The sequence below is a fragment of the Protopterus annectens genome, chromosome 6.part1 (assembly GCF_019279795.1).
Source record: "Protopterus annectens isolate FY-2018-M chromosome 6.part1, PAN1.0, whole genome shotgun sequence".
Taxonomy (NCBI): Eukaryota; Metazoa; Chordata; order Ceratodontiformes; family Protopteridae; genus Protopterus; species Protopterus annectens.
Window position 1 is genome coordinate 470584702 of NC_056738.1, and position 23266 is coordinate 470607967.

The 23266-nt window shown below is 33.5% G+C and overlaps 1 protein-coding gene across 4 annotated transcripts in view; it reads left to right on the plus strand.

Moving 5' to 3' along the window:
• The window catches only part of COL18A1 (collagen type XVIII alpha 1 chain), a 1701455-nt gene that overhangs the window by 1553262 nt on the left and 124927 nt on the right, over positions 1-23266 (plus strand). For all 4 annotated transcript variants that reach the window (XM_044075903.1, XM_044075900.1, XM_044075901.1 and 1 more), the window contains one exon: positions 1024-1058. In XM_044075903.1, coding sequence (XP_043931838.1) covers positions 1024-1058 — 35 coding nt within the window. The remainder of the gene's footprint in view (positions 1-1023; positions 1059-23266) is intronic.

Consider the following 23266-nt stretch of genomic DNA (forward strand, 5'->3'; position numbering starts at 1 on the left):
AATGTTTAAAATGTGTCTCTGATTTTGGGCTTTTGTCCCGCCACTGTTTTGGGCTTTGACCAAAACTGTTGTCTTAAGAGGTTGAAAGGGATATATGTGACCCTGAAAATGTCACTTAACCAGACAGTGTTTTGGAGCAGCTGAGAAATTGAACAGGCTCCTTGGTGGTCTACACAAATGCGTGCCTATTACCTATGAACCCTATGTCTAGGAGTGGTATCTGAAGGAAAATGGAATGAAGAGAAAGCATGGCTTTATGGGATTTGAAGAGTTGAGAAGGAAGTTTGGCTTTAAAAAATGCAGGAAGTGCATTCATCTCAATTGTACCTTAAAGGGTGGGTTGAAAATAAGGAGGAAAAGTAGAGATAAGGAACATGTGAATAAAAACGCAGGTAAAATAGGTTCAAGGTTGATAATGTTGTGTTTTAGGGAACTGAATGGCTTAGGACAAAGCATTAATACCAATCTTTTGTTAAGAAGAACTTATTTTTGTAATTAAACTAGTGATATTTATGTGTATATACTTATATGTATCTGTTGTATTCCTACATAGAGCGGTTATGTATTTTGTTTACTGCTTTTTAAGTGGAGCTTGTGTACACTTTTGGTCTCCCCTGAAAAAGGGTCCATGGATCATTTGGGACTAGCTGTTTAAAAATTAAAAATTAAGAGAACTGTAGAAAAAAATGTAGAAGAGAGTGCTGTTTTTATTAAGGGACTTGGTTGGAGTGAGTTTGGAGACTGCAATGCATTTCAGAGAATGGGTGTCAAGTATTTTTCCTTCTTCCTCTGTGATGAGACATCACCAGGAGAGTTATGAATAAAAGTGCTACAGCTGGTATTTTCAATGATGTGGTTAAATGAGACATTGGAAAAGTATACACAAGTGAAAAGTTCAGCAGCAGGGTTGAAGCAGTAAGCCTAATCTTCAAAAAGAGTATTTTTAAAAACAGATTGATTGCAGGTTGATCTAGGTCCACGTTTGTTACTCTAGTATTAATGGTGCTTTGATTTACTTTTCAGCTTATGATCTGAACCCATACGGACCAAGATCGGTGGTAGGTATATGTTTTCCTTACTGCTGTTCTTTCTGTCTTTACACTGTGTCAAACACAAGTTATATGAGCAAAGATAAGCCGTGTAGATTTCTATGTAAATAGGACTCATATAAAGGCAGTTTTCAAAGTAGTCTCAACCAGCTGGTCACTGTTTGTCTTGTTAACTTCCCAGGGTGAGAAGTAATATTCTGTCAATAGTCCTTCAGCATTTATTTGGTGGACGAGTCTGTCTATGACCTCATTATTACCACCAATGCAGGCTGGTCTGGAAGACCTGCCCGTCCTGCATTCTTTCTGCTATTTATTTATTATTCATTAATTCAATGAGTAGTAGGACTAGAACATATTCTTGTTTTATATTTATGCAGAATTCCTCAATACCAGTGCTCTAAAGCTAAACGTGTAGTCAGGAGATTGCTAAGCAGGTTATATGCTGCTGTGTGTGTCTTCTGTTTAGCTGCCAACCATGATATGAAATCCTGTTCTTTTTTTTGGTAAAATTTCCATTGAGACAACCTCCTTCCATCATAACAATGCTGTTAAGAATTTGATGATTTAAGAAGGAGCCGAAGAAATATAAAAAAAAACACTGTTCAACATTGTCTTCCTACGGGCATGCATACTATTATACTTCATTATGCAGGAAGTAACCTTCCAGTTAGCACATAAAACAGACAGGTCCTCTGCAGAGTGGAGGGGATCCACTGTGTCTCTAAAGGTTCATCTGTTACCTTTCAGGGATGATGCAGGTGCTATACTTTATTGCCAGGACTCACCATGGAAACTTTAGCTGTGCTTCCCTGATCCCACTTCTTTAGTTGGCACTTGGGTTTGCTTGAAAAGCTGTACTTTTGGTGGCCATTACCTCAGCTAAGATAATCTGTGATCTGCAAGTACTAATGTGCTGAGCCAACCCAAGGAAATAGTTATTTTATTAAAACAAAACAAGATTGAAGCTAGTACATAAATCCTTGAAAATACATTACATTTTCATCAAGAACTTCATCAGATGTATAGGACAGACACAAAAACCAATGTCCTTTATATATAAAAACCTCCCAATCAACTACCAATCACACAATAATGTTAGTTAGCTGTATGAAGAGCCTAAGTACAAAATAAATTAAAATTAGCATAACATTATGGGGAACAGTTTAATGTACATCTTGTAGCAGTTTTTGAGAATGGTGATTTTAATTTATTTTGTTGACAGTGCCTTGTGCTTGGTTAGTAGCTTTTGGCACTAGTGTCTTCAACTGGGTTTGATGTGCAGAACAGGATGATCCTTTCATTTAACCAGACTATTCAGCTGCCATTCTTCTGTCCTAACCTTGGGAATAAAGGAGAGAGGATTTTACGTTTACTAAATATTCATGGGAAAGAACCATAAAGTTCAGGCAGTCTGAGCAGTTATTATTCTTCTTTATGTGGGCAGAACATGTCTCTCTCTCTCTCTCTCCAAGCAGATGCTATCAAATTGCTAACAAACTAGCCAGAGCTGTGGTGTAGAGGGATAAGGCCCTAACTATGGCCCAGGTGGCAAGGGTCATTTAGCGGCTTGGGCATTTGATGCTGGCAGGGATGGATGGAATTGTACAATATCATATACCATAAGTTGGTTCTTCTTATATGTCAATTTCTCATTCCAAATGTCTGTCTCTTCGTCCTGTCTGGCTGTGGAGTTCCTTCATGTTTGAACCACTGTTTTGTTTGTGGTTCTTCATTATTTTCTTCTGCTTTGGTTTTGACTATCTTCCATTGCAGCTTATGCCCAGATTTTGTGAAAGGCCTACACATACTAATACTCTTAATTGTGTATACACTGTTTCAGTCCCTTGTTTAATGCCTTCCTGCTCATGTGAATATTCCTGAAGGCTGAACTTGATATTATGCATAGTAATTCGATTTTTTGCACTTGCATAGTTTATGCAATGTGTAGAAGTACTATTTTGTTGCTTTATTTTATGATTTGTAATTGAACTGTTTGCACCTTGGTTGTAGTAGCTAATAGTCTCCAACTGGGTAATGTTTTGGTCTGTTTTTTTTTATAGTTAGTTTGCACAATCTCTAATATGACAAATTTGTTTCTCAGAGTTTCACTGGATGTGGGTATTGTTCAGCTGAGTAACTCAGCTAACAAAGCAAAATAAAAATAAATACAATCATGGATGAATTATGCAGGCTTGGTTGATTTAAGTAATGGGCAGAGGAAATGTTGCTTCTTTCTGCATGAGAACTTTTAGGGTCCTAGAAACATGTTTCCTGAAAAACTTATTGCCAATGAAGACAGATTCAGAAGCAACACTTGTGTGTTTCAAATTAGCATAAATGTGCATGCTTCCTCAGGCTTATGCTTATTATAACAGCTCCTAATGGAGTAGTAGTTATGTAGAACATTGACTTTAGTGATTGGAAGTTAACCTTTCAAGCAGTCATGCATTTTTGAGGGCTTAGTTCTGGTCGTTGAATCAGTGACTCAGTTAGCCCCTATTGATTGTTTTGGAGATATCGCCATTATAATTGAGCTATACATTAAGATATGAAATGTGTAGGCTAAGGACAGGACCTTAGTTTTCATTAAGAGAGTTTTAAACTTTAGAATAAGAACAAAAAACCTACAAATTAAAAACGGAGTAAGGTCTAGACTATATAAGAATTAAATTTTAAAATACTAGAAATAGAGATGTGTTTTTTAAGATTAAGCTCAATGCCACAGTCTTCCCTGGTTTATTCCACAGTTTAAAATATAGTTTAAAACAGGTAATTTTCATTACTTCTGAAATGGTTGTGTGATATTTCATTTGTTAACAAAAGTACCACAATTTTATTGAGTTTTGAGCTTGGGAAGAGTTTTTTGATTGAATCAGCTGAGATGGTCAGAACATCATGATAAATCAAGGTTAATGTATGAGGAAAGTTACTTGGCCCTTTTCACTTGTTTCATGTTTCAAAGACACATAAATATTTTTATATGATATGGGTCTCACTTACATGATGATTAGTTGTTTTTAATATTGAAGAAAACTGTTTGAACTACGTTATTGAAAACACAGTTCAAAAACACTCAAGCCTCATTGTTTGTTGTAAGGCTAAGAGGTATTTCATTTGACAATGGAAGGAACAAAGTTTTATTGGGTCTCAGGTCCAGGATCTGTTTTTTGATTGCGGTAAAGTGAGGTCAAATTGAAGAATCAGCAGTTATTGTGGAAACACCATGGTATCATATGTTTAAAGTTATAGTAATGAACATTTGGTTTCTATTACTGATTCCTTGTTGAAGGGTACCAAATATTTATATTTTTTGGATGGAACAGAATCTTTTAGATTTATTTGTTTGACAACTAATAGGTTTCCATAGTAAGGAAAACGGGGCTCTTTTAGGTGGCTGATTATACAGTTGCGAGTTGATTAGCTGTTTGAAGACTTGTTTCATTGGTTCTCGAACAAAAAGTCTGCATTTAAGTGGGTGTTGTTTTACTTTGGGTAGAAACAGCTTACTTACATGAAGTTAAGTATTTAGACTTATTAAAAAGTCATATCCGTTTATATATATTCTATAGGACTATAATCAATGGGTTTAGAAAATGTTACCATTGAATTATTTTGTTTTCAGCATGTGTGTTTAATGATCATATTTCACAGAATGAACCAGTGTTATTCTACTGGTTTAGGGATTGGAGCTCATTTTTTAATTTAAGTATAAAACAAGTTTTTATTGGGTCATTTTGCAAAAATTGATCTCTTTTTGGTTTTGCGAACAAAAAAATGTTAATCGATTTGTATTGTGGGGCTTGCTGCGAGGAGGATTTAAAAGCTCTTTGTATTTATTGGTTTAATTCTGAAGAAGCCAAGGTTACAGGCAGATGACAGTGCTCAGTTTGTTCTTTTTATTATGTGGTTGTACTAATAAATGTTTTTATACTCTACACTGACTGCAATCATCTTTCCTTCAGTCCGGGTTCATGATTGGATGTTGGCTCCTAGTATTTGGATATTTCTGAGACTTGTCAAGATGCAGCAAAGCTTCTGTGACATGCCCAGATGAGTGATAAAGTTGCTCATGCCAAGTTAGAAGGATGTTTTTTTTGGTGAGATCAGCCATGGTGTTGTTGAGTTTTAGAAACTCCAGTCTAGACAGGTGTTCTGTAGAAAACAATGAGAGAGTAACTTCCCTTGACCCGCAGACACCCTCATGACAGCTCCTCAGAAAACTACTTTAAAGATGCTGCAGAAAAATCTCTAGTTGTGCTTTGTGCTGCCAGGTCTTAGATGCAGGCAGTAATCAAACCTGACTCTCTAAACCCACCATGGTGACAGAGAAAGGCTAATAGTGAAAGTAGCTAAGGCAGCATTATATCCAATAAACCTAAAAAGCGTGTGGGACAGTTTATATAAAACAGTGGAAATTCATCACCCTGCCAGAAAGAACTCTGTTACACAGCTTAATTAACAAGACCTGTCTTGTTGCATCTGAATAGAGTAAGGGGAGAGGACTCACCCAATATCCCAAGATCACTGAACCTTTGTTGAGATTTAGTGATGTGTTCCTTTGACAAATAATCATTGCGAGAATGAGGCTTCCTCAACAAGTAGTGGTTCTTGTCTTATTGATGCTTTTTGTTATTAATATTCAGTAAGGACTACCACAGTGAGGCTACCTGGGATGCTGTAAAATATCCCAGAGATATTTGGCCCCTTTGTATAACATGGTGCATTTAAAGGAATGCAGGGCCCAAGCACCACTTGCAAACATGTCTATCATTGAGGAGCCATTTTTCGGTAATGCATGCATTGTGTAGCATCTGTGATTCTGCCATGCTGAAGGCTGCAAAAGAAGCTTGACAAGAAGGATAAGAATTATGTAGCTAGCAAAAAGATAATGCAATCATCATATAACCTATAACTAGGCTAAAGTCTACAAAAACTTTTATCAGAGAAGGTAATGATAATATTGTGTACTTTTGTAGCTGCTCAAGCCAAGCTTCTTTCAGCCTGTCATGTATAAAACAAGGAAGAGCCCACCCTCCTTGCTCGAGGGATTCTTCCAACATCATTAGAAAGGATGGAGATTTTTGAAGTAGGAGATTGACCCCCATGTGCTGGGAAAAAATAGTTAAAAGTTGCTGAGAGGCCCACCTAAATCCAGAGAATGGTTGTGCAATAAGATTGACCTGATAATACAAAGGTCTAAGAAGGTATAATTAGTGTACAGCACTTTTACACCTCTAGTATCACCAATTGCTGTCTTTAGTTATTTCTGCATATATTTAGTTATCACCTATATTGTACCAATCTTTTCCTACTTCCATAGTCAGTTAACTTTGCAGTAGTGGCTCCTTGGAGTTTTTTGGTGTCCACAGTCATAGATTACTAATGCCTATACTTTCCCTTATCATATTTCTTGTGATTTAGTAGTTTGTCACTATTTGAGAGTACTTGTTTGAATGAAATGAAAGTGGTCCTAACTTGAAAAGTAAATGATGGATGATGCATTTTTCTTTGTGTATTAGATATCCGTTATCTCCCAGATGAGTGATAAAGTTGCTCATGCCAAGTTAGAAGGATGTTTTTTTTTGGTGAGATCAGCCATAGTGTTGTTGAGTTTTAGAAACTCCAGTCTAGACAGGTGTTCTGTAGAAAACAATGAGAGAGTAACTTCTCTTGATCCGCAGACACCCTCATGACAGCTCGTGAAAACACAACTGCCTCCTATTTCCCACAGAGCTGAATGGTAACAAATTTTAGCACCTGATTAGTAACAGATGATGCAGCTTATAGAAAGTGGCAAGTGGCAAATAGTACATGTGAAACTGGAATAAACAAGCTTCAATGCATTTCTGAGTATTTTACAATTTTTTAAATTTTTTTTGTGATTTTTACTCAGCCTTTTCAAAATTAATTTTTCAGAATGGTATGTTACAAGCAAAGTACTGGAGTGGCATCACAATAACAGTTATTTTATCTCTGAGGATCAAGTATCTCATCTCCCCACCCTTCACATAGGATCATAGCTGCTCAAGGATTGCAACATCACCTCTTCCACTCAATATCAAACATCATCAGTTTCCCTGTCTTTTTGTATAAAATTATCTTCCTTTCACTAGGATGATTTTACAGCCTGTAAAAAATATTACTCAGTTTGGACACTATATACACTGACACCTTTGGATGCCACTAGGCTTGCAGGATTTCTGCTTCCACTCAGTATCAAAAGTTGTCAGTTTCCCTGTCTTTCTGCATCATTCTGCATAAAGTTATATTTCTTCTACTAGGAGGGTTTGTAGTCGGTAAAAAATGTTTTTCAGTATAGACATTATGTAGACTGACACCTTTGGGTACCGCTAGGTAAGTTGCTAAAACCATCTGTACCACTGAGCATGCAGCTAGTGCTATTGCTAAAGGAAAAGGACACGTTATGTTTTAATGTACTTCAGGCTTCTTACAACCATTATATCTTGCTATTTAGCTTTCTTATTCATAAGCAGCTTATCTTGGCTTTAATGTATTAATTTCTGAACCTTGAGCAACTTTGTTAAACATTCTCTGCTCCATTCTCCTGTTGAATTATACACATATTACCAAAAGCACTGACACTGCTATTTAATCCTTCCATTATCTCTGTTGTCACTGATTGTTTTTCTTGGGCTAATATCTCCATCTGTGAGGGATTCCAACCTGCTGCATTCACCCTCACCATGCTTGGGCTCACTATGCTCCCATGCCCTACCCCAAATTCCCACACACCCTCCTTATCTAAATTTATACTGTACATAGCCCTCCCCTTCCTCATCCCTGTCCCCTCCTCTTCCTACTAACCTAACCAATCTTGCTACTACCTCATTATCCAGTAGCATTCACCCAAACACTTTACAATCTTTTGTCAGTTTTTATCCAGAATTATTCTTCTCTACTGCTCCTCATTTAATTCACTCTTCTCTATTGTTATAACATTACAATATATACTTTTATTCCCCTTTTCCCCATTTACAGTATCCATGCCTTCCTCCCGAGGAAGTCCTTCAACATTACCATTCCTTCTTTCAAAATATTGACCCAAAATGTAATATCCACAAAATTTTTATTATTCATACCATCTGCTTAATTATTCTCTTCCCAATACTTCCTCTAATTCACAGTTTCAACCTACTACACCATGGTTTATTCTAAATTTCTCTAAATGACTATACTCTATTGAAATCTTACTTTTCTCCATCACATAATAAGGAACCACCCTGACTGAAATATCCAGTAAACCACTTCCTCTGTCACTCCCCCTTTTCCTCCCCTTTCTCCTTTAACATCTTTTCTCCCATTAACTGTGTCATAGTCTTCTCTGTCTACCATGTTATACTTATGCGTCTTCACATCTCTACTATTCATTTTATATCACATTGCCACCTATCTACTTTCACACTTTATTCACACACTACCTGCCACCCTACCTATACTCAGACTAAACGATCCCTCATACCTATTTCCTTACATTTATTTAATACCCAACCTGTTCACCTTCTCAAATGCAAAACATGTAACAATTCACTTCCCTTTGACATAACTTGGAATAAATTTATAAACGTGTCTGCTCTTCTCTAAATTCACTTTTGTGGTAACATTCATCCTATCCCTGATCCCTCATCCTTTTCCATTCCACCCTTGTCTTCCTCTAACTCCTGTAAAACACCCACAAACTTATCTTTACCTCCATTAACATGTGTAGCATTTTAAAGAATGCTACAGACCTGCAAGCATGGTTTCGTCAATACTCACCAAATATTACTTTAACTACCAAAACAAGGCTAAAACGCCATATAAAAGATTCTGAAATTCTATCACCTGGCTGCAGTGTAATTCAGTGTGACAGACTATACTAAAAGGGGAAAACATTGCAGTTGTATAAGATGATTGTTTAAATGTCTCACCCCTCAAAACTAACATAACAAATCTTCCAAAATGCAGGACTTTCTTATCTCTCTTCTCAATGGTAATAAACATAAGAAGCTATGCATAGTTGCCCTTGACATACCAGCAGATAACAATATTAGCTTGTAAGAAGAAATCCTTTGCTGGATAACTACAGATGGTTCTATTGAAAACATTATCTTTGGTGACATTAACAGTAACTGGTTATTTAGCATCAAATACCCCCAACTACTTGTCAACTTGCATGAGTTCAAACAGCTAAGCTCTTTTCCTACTCAACTCAACAAATCAAATCATAAAAATTCTATCCTCAAGTGGATACATGTCAACAACCTCAGCAAATATGTTAACTCAGGGGTATTACCCGATTCCCTTAGTGACCATCATCCTATATGCTTCAACAGAGAAATCACCAACCAGTTAAAAAACAGCAATGTATAACTACTCAAAACCTTTCTAGCTTTCATCCTGAACCTCTCAGTCACTTACTAAAATCCTTTAACTGGATTCCACTCAAAACCCTATCCCTAGATGAAGTTGTTAACTTCAACAATATATTCATAAATACATTAACTCTCTCAAGCCTATAGCACCCTTTTTGTGTATTTCCAATTCACATCCACAACTCTTTATGGTGTCCAGAACTGTTTTGGGTCTGGCTTCTTTAACTAAGTGACATACCATCTAACAATAGGCAATATTAGAATGAGTGACTTATCAATTGATAATAGGCAGTATTAGAATGAGCAAACAGCTGTTAACAAAATGACACTGACTGATAGTCTATGATATTCTGCAGTGGAGAAATTAATATTTGTTTGGCACTTATTGTTCATTCTTTCATTTTTATGTTCATATTTTCATAATTGAGAGACCTACATGTTCTTGATATGTATGGTGTGAAACAGTAATGTGGAAGATAGGTCACTTTATTGTCAATTCTGGTTTATATCACACTGTACTGAAAATATTGCTAGTTTGTTAGTAAATATGGAAATAATATTTCCATATGCGCTTACAGTAACACTTTAAAAACCAAGTGACTTACAAACAGTTGCATGATATTATGTCAAACCTTAGATGTTGTTGAAGAAAACTGCCTTTGATATTTGTACTAAGTGGCACATCTTGAGAGATATTCAGTATTAATTGTTTTGCTATACAATTAAGCATATGTCTTCATATTTCTGTAAATATCTCAGGAAACATACACCTGTAGAGGAATTTATTGTTATGTGAAAACTCATGTCTAAAATGTCTAGGTTATACAGTTTTCATGATATGAGAATTAGTTTGTGAAAGCTTAGAAAAATAATAACTGGTTTGTGTGCATTGTAATATATTACAGTATATGTGGAAAAGAATATGAATGCACTATGTATTCTTATGTAATTCTTATGTAAAATATGATTTAACTCTGTTTTATTTTGTACTCTATGTATGTTCCCTTGAGCTTGCTTTGCTTTGTTTTGTTCTGTACTCTATGTATGTTCCCTGGAGCTTTTCTCCCTGGGCCTCCACTAAAAATGGGCTAGCCTGGCCCAGTGGGCTTTCCTGGTAAATAAATGTCAATAAATAAATAAATATTATCATTGTAAAAAATACTTCTGATTGATAACGTTGCCATTTGTACAGTTTTAATAGCATCTATTGGTCACAAAATATTTAAATTTGTTTATGTTATGCTTTTTAAGTTTATTTTTCAAAAAATGTTCTGGAATGCAAGCTGTGTGTAGGCTGCTAGAGGTGTGATATTCCACACCACAGAGATGTTAATGAGTTAATATACCTGCCCATACCAGAAATAAAAGAGTAAAAATAACTCAATCCCCTGTCTGACTCATTCAACTAGAATTCTCATGCAAAAACATGACAAAGCATGGAAACAATGGCACAAAGATAAAACCCTTATATCTATACAAAGAGTTGCTAACCCTCACCAAGAAGGAAATTTATCTAGACATAAAAATATCAGATAGACCCACAAGATACTCACAAATATCCAAAGAAATTCAGGACTTTGGTTAAAGAAAATTATTCAACTCTTATTTTTGGTCTGTTCCTCATAAAATTTGTGGTTTTCTAGCAAATCACTGAGGACTGAAGCCACTAAATAATGACATACAGTTAAGTTTCAGAGTTCATATCTTTGCTAAAAAACACAAAAAGAAAAATCTAGCAAATCTAGACTTTCCACTGTGTGATACCTTAAACCTCTTGTATCAGAGACAAAATGAGATATATGCAAATTACCCGTTAAGGATATCAGGTGTTTCAGCTAAATGGCAATTCTGAATGCCCATGACTTTTTCTTTTACTTTTAACTTTAAGTCTATTTATGGACAATTTCAAGCCAATAAAGCCATACCCTTCGAGCTGTGGACATGCATGTTTCTGCCTGTTTATGTCATCAGCAGCACAGCATAAGTGGAATGTTTAACTTTTGGAAACACAGGGTTATCATACCCAACTGATATCCATAAACATTAGAGGGTCTACAAAATATCACAACTAACAAACTAAAACGAGTAAAAAGGTCACACAAGAAAACCAACTGGCATCATCAGCACAGCATCAGAAGAATGTTTGATTTTTGGAAACACAGGGTTGTCATACCCAACTGATATCCATAAACATTAGGGTGTCTACAAAATTTCCCAACTAACAAACTGAAACAATGAGTAAAAAGGTCACACAGGACAACCAAGTGGTTAAAAAACACAAAAAGAAAAATCTAGCAAATCTAGACTTTCTACTGTGTGATACCTTAAACCTGTTATATCAGAGGCAACATGGTGTATATGCAAATTAAAGTAACAATGGTGTTACTGCCAAATGCAAGATACGTACAAAGATATCACACCTTAAAAAGTTTAATGAATAAAGCTTTCGGGTCTACACCCTTCATCAGTATAACACTACAACAATACTATTACATTTAAATAGGAGACATCATCAAATCACATGCTTCAGCCCATCCCTAATCAAACACACAAAGAAACTTAAAGAAACAGCACTATAGGTGTAACCTATGTGTTATAAATATTAAAAACAAAATATAAAAGACTTACTATCATAGTAATGGTCTAACAGACTCTATACATCTAAGTGTAATATAATAATATACACACATATATATAATTAATTTACTCATATCTAAAATATGCAATAAAAATTGCAGTATAAATGCAACAAATGCAATAAATATAATAAAAAGAACACTTAGATGTATAGAGTCTGTTAGACCATTACTATGATAGTAAGTCTTTTATATTTTGTTTTTAATATTTATCACACATAGGTTACACTTATAGTGCTGTTTCTTTAAGTTTCTTTGTGTGTTTGATTAGGGATGGGCTGAAGCATGTGATTTGATGATGTCTCCTATTTAAATGTAATAGTATTGTTGTAGTGTTATACTGATGAAGGGTGTAGACCCGAAAGCTTTATTCATTAAACTTTTTAAGGTGTGATATCTTTGTACGTATCTTGCATTTGGCAGTAACACCATTGTTACTTTAGTTTGATTTATTGTGGTGTATACTGTCTGCACCTACTGAACAAGGAGAAGCTTCAGCCCGAGGTGTGTTGTGGTGTTGGTGGAGTTAATTTGGAATTACTGAAATTTACTATTCAGTCGAGTGTCCTGTCTTCACTGCATTTTCTCAGTGGTCTAGTGGTTCCTACAGTTAAGCTATGGAAGTTGTTAATGGAGTATCAAATGATTCTATTAAGAAGCTGTTAAGACTTCAAGAAAATCCCTTGTTGAAGGTAATCTTTGACTCAACTTCTGAGCAGGTAACAGTGAATGATGAGGTGAAAGAATTTAAAGAGCGACTTTTAATTTTGGAGAAGAAAGTACAAACCTATAAGCATATGCAATGGCAAAGACTGAGTTTTCAGGCTTATTTAGAACTGGGTATTGTGCCAAGGGGCTTAAGAATACTGAAAATGCCCTCTTATGGCAATACCTACAATGAATTATTGATGCAATGGCAACAGTTAAACCTTAAATTGAGTGCAGACTACATGGTATTAATGAACAATTTTTTTGAACCAATAGAAAATAGTTTAATAGAAGAAATAGAAATGCTGGAGTCTAAAATTACAAGTATGCCTTGCTTTAATGACTCAATGGAACTTTATCGTAACTTCCTGTCACGTATTCAAGCGCTAGATTTAAAACTGCAACAGAGGAAAAAGAATAAACTACAGAGGGATATGTATGATTTTAAACAAAACCGGATCTTTTCCTGGCCAAGAGAAGAAAATGTAGCTGTTACTCATAAAAAAGCACAATATTCTGTTAATAAAAAGAAGTCTGGTCTACTTGACCAGTTGGATATTTTTGAACAACATGTAACAACGGTGGGTTCTGATCTTCATAAAAATAATTCTTTAGCGTCTATTTCTTCAACTAATTCACCGCTTGTACCTTTAAAAGATAAAGGAACTATTCCACAGCAATCAGCTGTTGACAGTGAAACTGACGTCAGAAAGAGTAACGATGTACGTCCTAAGGTGAGGACCAACATGGCGCCTGAGGCTACAGTTACGAGCAAGAGGGTGTCGCAAAAGGAAATAACTTTGTTTTCTCCCTTTCTTTTAAAGCAACCGGAGAAGGTTGCTTTACAAATACAGCAAAAGGACTCTTTTTTATTGCAACAGTGACAACATCCAAATTTGAACGGAAAGAGAAAGAACAGCAGCCCAATGGTACACAACAAAGTGAGCAGACGCTAAAGAAAGTTGTTAGAGGTACTTTAAATTTATCTAATATTGAATTAACGGAGGCCCAGCGTTTACTTTTGAGTAAAGGGCTTAAATTTATTCCGAATATGAGAGATAATATAGTACAGGCGATACTGGACTTAAAGATGTTTCTACGAAATGTTGCACTTAAACTTATTTTTAAAAATGATAATACCTATGTGCCAGTATGTAAGAAGTCAAGTATATTTATGCCTATTTTATGTCCCATTCTGACTGCTTTCTCGAATATTGTTGAACGTGATTTACGTGTTTATTATAAAGGGACTATAGTAAATAAGAGAATATATAATATTACTTATCCAGAATATTTAGGTCTAAATGAATTAAAGTTTAATGATACTATAGTGATTAAGCAAGCAGACAAAGGGGGAGCAACAGTTGTTATGGAAAAGGAGTTTTATTTTACAAAAGTTTACAAAATTTTGAATGATGTTTGTACTTTTAAAGAAATTCCATATACTAACATACAGAGTATTATTGCTGAGGTGAATATGGTAATTAATGAACTGCAATTAGTGAATGACATAAGTTTGGAATTATTCAATTATTTGAGCGTTCCATGTCCAAGAATACCTCAAATTTATGGTAATCCAAAAATTCATAAAAATGTTACTAACCCACCCCTGAGACCTATTGTCTCAGGTGGTGGGTGGGTAACAGAACCCATTTCAAAGTACTTTCAAAATGTGTTGGGGAACTATATAGCAGTTTGTAGTACTGTATTGAAGGATACTAATGATTTCTTAAATAGTCTCTATATGTGGCAAATTGATAACAATGTGGATGAATATATTATGGCCACATTAAATATTACATCCTTGTTCACTGTGATTCCAAATGACTATGGAGTGAATGCAATACGGAATTTTTTAAACAATGAGATAAAAATGCATGGGAGGGAGATTGAAACAATATGTGCTCTTCTAGAAGTGGTTTTAACACATAATGTTTTTATTTTTGATGGGAAACTGTTTCTGCAACTAACGGGTGTTGCAATGGGCACACCAGTGGCAAACACTTATGCCAACTTAGTGCTATATGAATGGGAGAAGGAGGTAATACTAAACAAACTCAATTATATGAATGAGAAAGTCGTCTTTTATAAAAGGTTTGTAGATGACTGTTTTTTATTGTGGAAAGGTTGCCATTCAGAGTTGGAAAATTATTTGCAATACATGAATGAGTCAACAGACTTTCTAAGGTTTAAAATGACAGCATCTTGTGATAACATTAGTTTTCTAGATGTAACATTATTTAAGAGTAATAACAAATTGGAATCTAAAGTATATAAAAAAGATGTTGACTCACTGAGATACATAAGTAAGAATAGCATGCATGCACCCCATATATTTAGAGGAGTTCTTAAAGCACAATTTATTAGGCTAAGTAAGTTAAATACTGATGAGCTTAATTTTAATGAACAAACTGAAAGTATGGCGAAAGAGTTTGAAAGGAGTGGTTACCCAAAGCAACTTATTGATAAAGCATTATGTGAAGTAAAAAATGAGAGACAGACGAAATTTAAACCAATATTGCTAGGAGGTATAATGATGAGGAGAGACAATTTGTGTAAAGATATAAAGTTAATTAGATATCTGACCACATATAATTTAAATACATGTAATGTAAGTGCTATACTAGAAAAGAATTGGCCAATTCTATTAGCCATGCCTGAAATGAGATCCATAGTAGGTGATAAACCTAGTTTTTCATATAGAAGTGCCGAAACTTTAAAACAGAAATTATGTTATAAAGACTTCCATACTAAGCCTAAGACTAATAAATTGATGGGAATAAGGAAATGTTACAACTGCTCTTGCTGTAATGATTTATTTGAAGGTGGTGATTTTTTTGAACATCCTACTAATGGAGAAATTATTAGAATGACCACGTTAACAACTTGTAATGAAGAAAGGGTGGTATATTTGGCTACATGTGTATCATGCTCTTCATTTTATGTGGGTAAAACTATTAGAAAGCTTAAAGAGAGAATAACAGAACATAAATCAGAAATCAGGAGGAGAGTAGTAGCTAATGCTTTAAGCAAACATATTATAGAAAAAGGTGAAAATCATGTATTTAAATTTAGAGTATTAGCTGTAGTAAATATTAGTCTAAGGAAGGGAGATATTAATAATTTCCTAGAACTGAAAGAGTTCGAATGGATTATTAGACTTCAGGCAGACGTCTCCCCTGGGTTAAATAATGCTGTTAGTCTGAAACCAATATTAGTTAAAAACAAAGAGAAAGGTTATAAATTTTATGGCTATACTTTTGTATATATTCTTTAGTTAATTATGTATGCAAATTTAGATGAGTATATCATATTGTTTCTATATAAAAATTCTTTTTATTATATTTATTGCATTTGTTGCATTTATACTGCAATTTTTATTGCATATTTTAGATATGAGTAAATTAATTATATATATGTGTGTATATTATTATATTACACTTAGATGTATAGAGTCTGTTAGACCATTACTATGATAGTAAGTCTTTTATATTTTGTTTTTAATATTTATAACACATAGGTTACACCTATAGTGCTGTTTCTTTAAGTTTCTTTGTGTGTTTGATTAGGGATGGGCTGAAGCATGTGATTTGATGATGTCTCCTATTTAAATGTAATAGTATTGTTGTAGTGTTATACTGATGAAGGGTGTAGACCCGAAAGCTTTATTCATTAAACTTTTTAAGGTGTGATATCTTTGTATATATGCAAATTACCCATTAAGGATATCAGCTGTTTCAGCTAAATGACAATTCTGAATGCCCATGACTTTTTCTTTTACTTTTACCTTTAAGTCTGTTTATGGACAATTTCAGGCCAATAAAGCCAAACCCTTCTGAGGGCATGCATGTTTCTGCCTTCTTATGGCATCATCAGCACAGCATAAAAGCAATGTTTGACTTTTGGAAACACCCTTGTCATACCCAACTGATATCTGTCTCAAGCTTTCTAAATATATATATATATATATATGTATATATATATATATATATATATATATATATATATATATATATATATATATACATATATGTGTGTGTGTGTGTGTGTGTATATATATATATATATATATATATATATAGTTCCACTTGAAAACATTGAATGTTCAAAACATCGAAGTTCTGATCACCAAGACCAGAACATCGATGTTCAGAGCATCGAAGGTTCAAAGTGGAAGTGCCAGGTAAGTAAATTTATAAAATTTGGGGTGTGTATGGAGGGCAGCAAGGTGCCCTGCATGTTGTGTGTGTGCCATCTGAGTGTTGGCATTGAAGGTAGGATATGGGAAATCTCCCTTTTAGCGCTACCGCATATAGCCGTAAATGGGAGATTTCCCTTACCCCACTGTAGTGCGATCTCGGAGTTGGAATATGAAAGTAGAGGGGGTGGGGGGTGCAGGGGGGCTAAGCCCCCCTGCGTAAAATAGTTTTTGTAAGTTTTTATGTTTTTGTGTGGTTCATTTTGAACCTTCGATGGTTTGAACATCAATGTTCTGGTCTCGATGATCAGAACTTCGATGTTCTGAACATTCGACGGTTTCAAGTGGAACCATATACATATCTATACTTTTTTACAATGGATTTTTACATGCAAAGTGTATATGCATATATTTGTATATATTTTTTGATTGCCAAATGCTCTAAGGTTTATTTATTATCAGCCAAGTAGTATATTTTCTTGGATAAAATCACGTACTAAATAATCTACTTAATAATCTGGTTAAATTAGAGTTACCTCATCATTATTAATTTTATTTAAAGTACGTAAGGGTTATATTATTATGACAGCTACTAAGTAGAGCAGGACCAGCTCAAATGTCACACTGATGGGGGAAGGGATGTGAATTTAACATATATAGCAATAACACTTTGTTTTACAGCACAATAAACCACCCCCTTGCCTGATAAAAAGTATATGTATAGTTAGAAAGCTAGTGAGGAATCTATTACTCTGTTATGTTTGTTTTACTTGGATCACTTGTCTGTGTACTTAATAAAGGATTTTCAACTGGAAACAGACTGCCTGCTCTGCTTGGATTACTTTTGAATACTTAATAATTCTGTACAGTATTTCAAATTATATATTTTTTATTTTTTTTTTGACTTAGGACGAGTTTAAGTTTGCTACTTCTACTACCATTATCTGATCTTATTACTATACAGCGAATAAACTAGAGATATATATGGATCAAAAATCTTCCACACAAAGAAGTTCTTTACAGGGGCATGGCCAATGATGAGCCTTGAGTAGCAGCACTTTCTCTCAGCTCTGCCTTATTTCTTTTATGAGCGGAATTTTTTAATTATAACTAACTAAAAAAACATTTTTTATATATTTGGTTTCATTTAATAATCTATTAAGTTAGTATTAAAATATTTTAAGTTTTTTTAACTTTTCCTGTCAAAAAATAAGAGACATGTTTCTGGCATCTGGCTTCAACATGAGCTTCACAAAATCCTCTCATCAGGACTCAGCAATAAAAAAAAAATTCCAAACTATTTTAACTACTATTCGGGAACTATCAAAAATTGACAGAATGGATATGAAGATTGATGTTTTTAAAGAAAATACTTCTCAACAAATGGAGTCTTTACACCAAGACCTTAAGCAGCAGAAGAAACAAATTACAGGTATTGAAACATCTTTAAATGACATGGATAGCAAAATACAACAAAATTAACATAATTTAGAATTCCTTCTGAAGCAAACTTCCTTGCTTCAAACTAAAATAGATGATCTTGAGAATAGATCTCGAATAAATAACATCAGGATCTTTAGGCTACCAGACAATCTAGAAGAAAATAATTTGGAGACATTTTTAACCTCATGGCTACCTGAAATTTTACAGCTTCCTAAATCACTTTCTTTTGGTATAGAAAAAGCTCACAGGTCTCTATCTACATCCAAATTTACCAGAAGTCATTCCACGGAATCAGTCATAGTCAAATGTCTATCAACTCATGATAAAGAAATAGTTTGAAGACTGCTTGGTCTAAGTCACCAATTAAATACAAAGACAACATACGTTTTGATAATGACTATTCTACATCTGTCATAATTAAAGGGAAATAATTCCTACCATTACTTAAAGAACTTAAAAAAAACACACAAATAAAGTCTCACTTGCTTTTCCCTGCAAGGCTGAAAATCTTCCTACAAGATGATCCAAAAATCTTTGAGGAACTAGATGCAGCTATCAAGTACATTACATCTAACAAAATATTGGAAAAATAGACAAAATGGACTGGACTAGTCCCAGTCTTAAAAGAATTGCTGAAAATGGAAACTGGAAATAGTAGACCACAAGAAGAAATTTAAAAAATAACTTTTTTACAACATGGTTTTTCTTTTCTTTTCCCTTACATAAGATTTTTTCTTATGACCCAGTAGTCTGGGAAAATGAAAACGGATAAACAGGTGAGTGTTGATATACTCTTTATTATGTTGTGTTTTTGGCTTGTGTTTCCTACTGAATAGTTTATTAGATTTTCATAATTGCCATTAGCATCTTGTTTTATCATATAACTTTATTAATAATTTTAGTTCTCCTTATTTTAGTTATTCCTAAAGATTCATAGTATATATCATATATTAACTTATTTAAAATACACTCTGTTTTATTAAAGAGATAAAAATCTGTTTATTGTCCCTTGCGTACATATGTCTTCAAATACATTGACTGCATTTGTTTAATTTTTTTTGTTCACTGATACTAAATAGCTGCATATTGCTGTGATTCTATGGTAGGTGTTCCGGTTACAGTCTTTTCCCTTTATTTTATTAACCTAGTGCATATATAAAAGGTTTAAGATTTACATTTCATTTAGTCTATACTCCCTTTTGCTTATAATTTATCTTATGGTATATGTCTCCGAGTAGCTGCTGGTATTATGTGATAAGTATGCTGTTGATAATTCTTTGTTAATTTTATTGTTGTTTCTTTGGTTCACTACTTGTTTCAGTATGGGGCCGTTGAATACATGCATTTAATTGTAGTTTTGGGAAGTGTATTCTCATTTCTTTATAATTATAATGTCTTTTGTTGTTTGTTTGGGGTTGGTGGCTTTGTTTGGTGCCCCTTTTTGTGGTCTTGTGTTTGTTTGCTTGAGCCTTGTTCATTGGTGGCTTTGGGCTTGTGGTGAATCTGAGACCATGGTAGATCTGTGAACTGTTTCTTTTTTTTTCTCTCTCTCTCCTTTTTGCCTCTGTCTGCTATACCACAAAATAAAGCATCGCAGTGCTGCTGGAGTGTCCCAAGAGCCTCTCGAGACTTAGGATGCCCTGTGTTGTCTGAAATGCCTGCAGTTTCCCACTGAAAAATTTGAGGGTGCTCGCACTACTTATGGCTTGGAGACATGGACACACACATCACTGAACTCCTTCAGTGAGCCGTGTGATGTCATCTTCAGCTCGATGGTTGTTTTTAAAAGGCAGTATCTGTTTTTTTTTCTTCATCTTTTGGACTATACAGCAAGATTAACATAGTTTTTCCTGTCTACAAAGGGTAGAACCATCGCAAAATTTGTAATAAGGACTTTGATCCCTGTAAGTTAGACTTTATTTTAGCATGGAAAGTAACCAGTATAGTTACTTATTTGGTGGGTAAAGAGGGGTCGGTTTAATGCAAAATAAATACAACAAGGATCATTTCTTTAGTAAAATGACTATACATGTTCTAAAATATTAATACTACAGTTGGAATTCACTTGCATTGCTGAGAATTTAATTCATGTTTAGATATTTTTAGTGGTTATGACATGAAATTAATAGTTGTTAATATGCTGTTGCATCTAATTTTGTTACAAGTACTGGTATTTTAATAACTAGTGCCACAGATGATACTTAGTATGCTGCAAATTATATGATATGCTTAGAGTTTTAAACTAAGCATGTTAAATTCATATTCTCTGTATTTCTGTGTATGTGTATGCATGTATTTATATACATGTGTAAACATATTGAAAACATTTTATTCATTTAATTATTGTATATTTGTTTTATCTCTATTGTCTGGGATTCTCCTACAGAGCTGAGAAGCCTTTTTGTAGTGGAGAAAGGTCCCAATATATTACACAATAATCATTATTTATTAGCTTAAAGCAGCCTTGGTGCAGTATTATTATAAGGTATTAAGTAGCAGTACAAAGTTATACAATCTCAATAGTTGGGTTTACACTGTGTTTTATTATTAGTAGTCTTGTTTTTTTGCTTATTAGATATGTAAAGATTAGAAGCATAAAAAATGGCGGAACACAATGTACACATAGCTATATAAAACTTTACTAAAGAGCTACCTTAGCTATCTGTATCTTAAAATTTATGTAAGATTTGTAAATAGATTTGGTTTATTCCTGTTTTATATTTAAGGTGGGTATAGCTCTTGTTAAATGCTTGTAAAACAGTAATTATATTATACATCCTAGACTATAAGTATAGTTAAAATTCTCACTTTAGATAGATTTTTTGGTTTACCTTTATAGGTTATATCCTCTGTAATGTTACATTATATCTTACTAATGATTTGCTTAATATATTTTTGGTTATAATAGGATAATTTAAAAAGTTAAAAGAAAATCTAGATATATTTATTTATGCAGTTACATCTTAAGCTATTTGCTAGCAACCTTGATATAATTCTTCTGTAATATGAAATATTTTTGTAGTGAGTTGAATGTAATGTCTGTTTCAACAATATAGACTTATTATCTTAGTAAAAATCTTAACTCTATAGTTTTAAAAATAATTTAATTTTAATTTCCTGATTATATTTTCACTAAACATAACATAAAACTGAAAACTAGGGTACAACAACAAAAATTATTAATATTAGAAGTAAAAGTTTTTTTTTCCTCCTGATGATTTGAATTCAGTATTATGGTGACACAGTTACACGTTACTAGCTCCATGAATAATCTTTCTTACCTGGGTAATGTATTAATTCTTAGATTTTTGATAACTGTAAATATGGGAGTCATTAAAATGACCTTTGCAATTTCACATTCTATTTCCAACATTTTACTAGTATCATCTCATAGATCTAAGTTTATTGAAAGTTCTAATCAGTATGTATTACACCCCAATACTCTTATAATATGACATTTTTACATTGTATTTGCCTTAACATAAATGGTTTGAATAACCCTAACAAGAGAAGATCTTTAAATATCTCCAGTTAAACAACTCACAATTAATTTTTCTGCAAGAAAGTCATTTGTTAGAGGGTGATGTTTCCAAGTTAGAATCTAAATCTTTTTCAATACTTATTAGTTCTGAGCACTCTCAAAAAAAAGAGGTGTTGCAATACTTTGGAATAATAAATTACCACAACCTAAAATTATAGATTCATACAAAGAAAATAAAGGTATGGTAGCTTCTATTATCATAGAGTTTAATAACTTAATCTTCACTCTAATTAATATGTACTGGATTCCTGGCTTTGGACAGAGCTCAGCACAACATATAGATCATATTATTCATTTTTTTAAAGGCAATATTATATTAGCTGGCGATTTTAACTGCATTTTTGATAGCTCAGACTCTACTTCCAAAGGTAATAGAAAATTTTCGAGTTCAGCCAAACTTCTAAAAGAGTTTTCAAATTCCTTTTTATTGAAGGACATTGATAATTATGCTGAATCATTAGTCTACACATTTTTTTCACACAGACATAACACATTTTCAAGAATAGACAGAGCTTTTATCTTTAATAGTTTAACTGATTCTTTAAGTAATGTGAAAGTTATTACTTGTCTCATTTCAAATCATAACTCTATAACCTTTGATATACATATTTATACATGTACCAATGTTCAGATAAAATGGATACCAGCATACATCACTAAATTAAAAGATTTTAACCCCTTCATATTAGAAGGAGTTCATAGTTTTTTAGAATTTAATAATAATAATGCATCTGAATTTTTCATCTGGGATGCAGTGAAGGCATATTTGTATGTCAGAATAATTGACTGGTATAAAAAAAGACTTTTATGGGATAAAGATTTAAAGGAGATGCAAACTAAGCTTGATAATTTGAATCTTGAGTTATCAAAAAATCAACTACAAAAATCCAAACTGGATGAAATAAAACCCTAAATAAGAAATATCTTGAAATCTTAAACCATAAAACTATGATTAGTATTGAAAAAATTAAATTTATTATTTTTTCAATAAATCCCAGATCATTGAATATCTTAGCCAATAAGGTAAAAAGATTAAACAAATGTATTTATATTAAAGAAATATATTCACCTCAAGAGAAAAAAGGTATCTGACTTACATAACATATTAAATGAATTTAGAGAATTTTTTTCTTAAGCTTAACCAATCTTCTGCACTAATAAATCCAAAGAAAGATATTCAAGCTTTTATTAATAAAAACAGTAAAAAACTAACAGAAGAACAAACCAAGTTATTTTGATAGACAAATTACATTAAGTGATATCCAAGAACAAATTAACACACTCAAACAAAACAAAGCACCCAGTAATGATGGTATTAT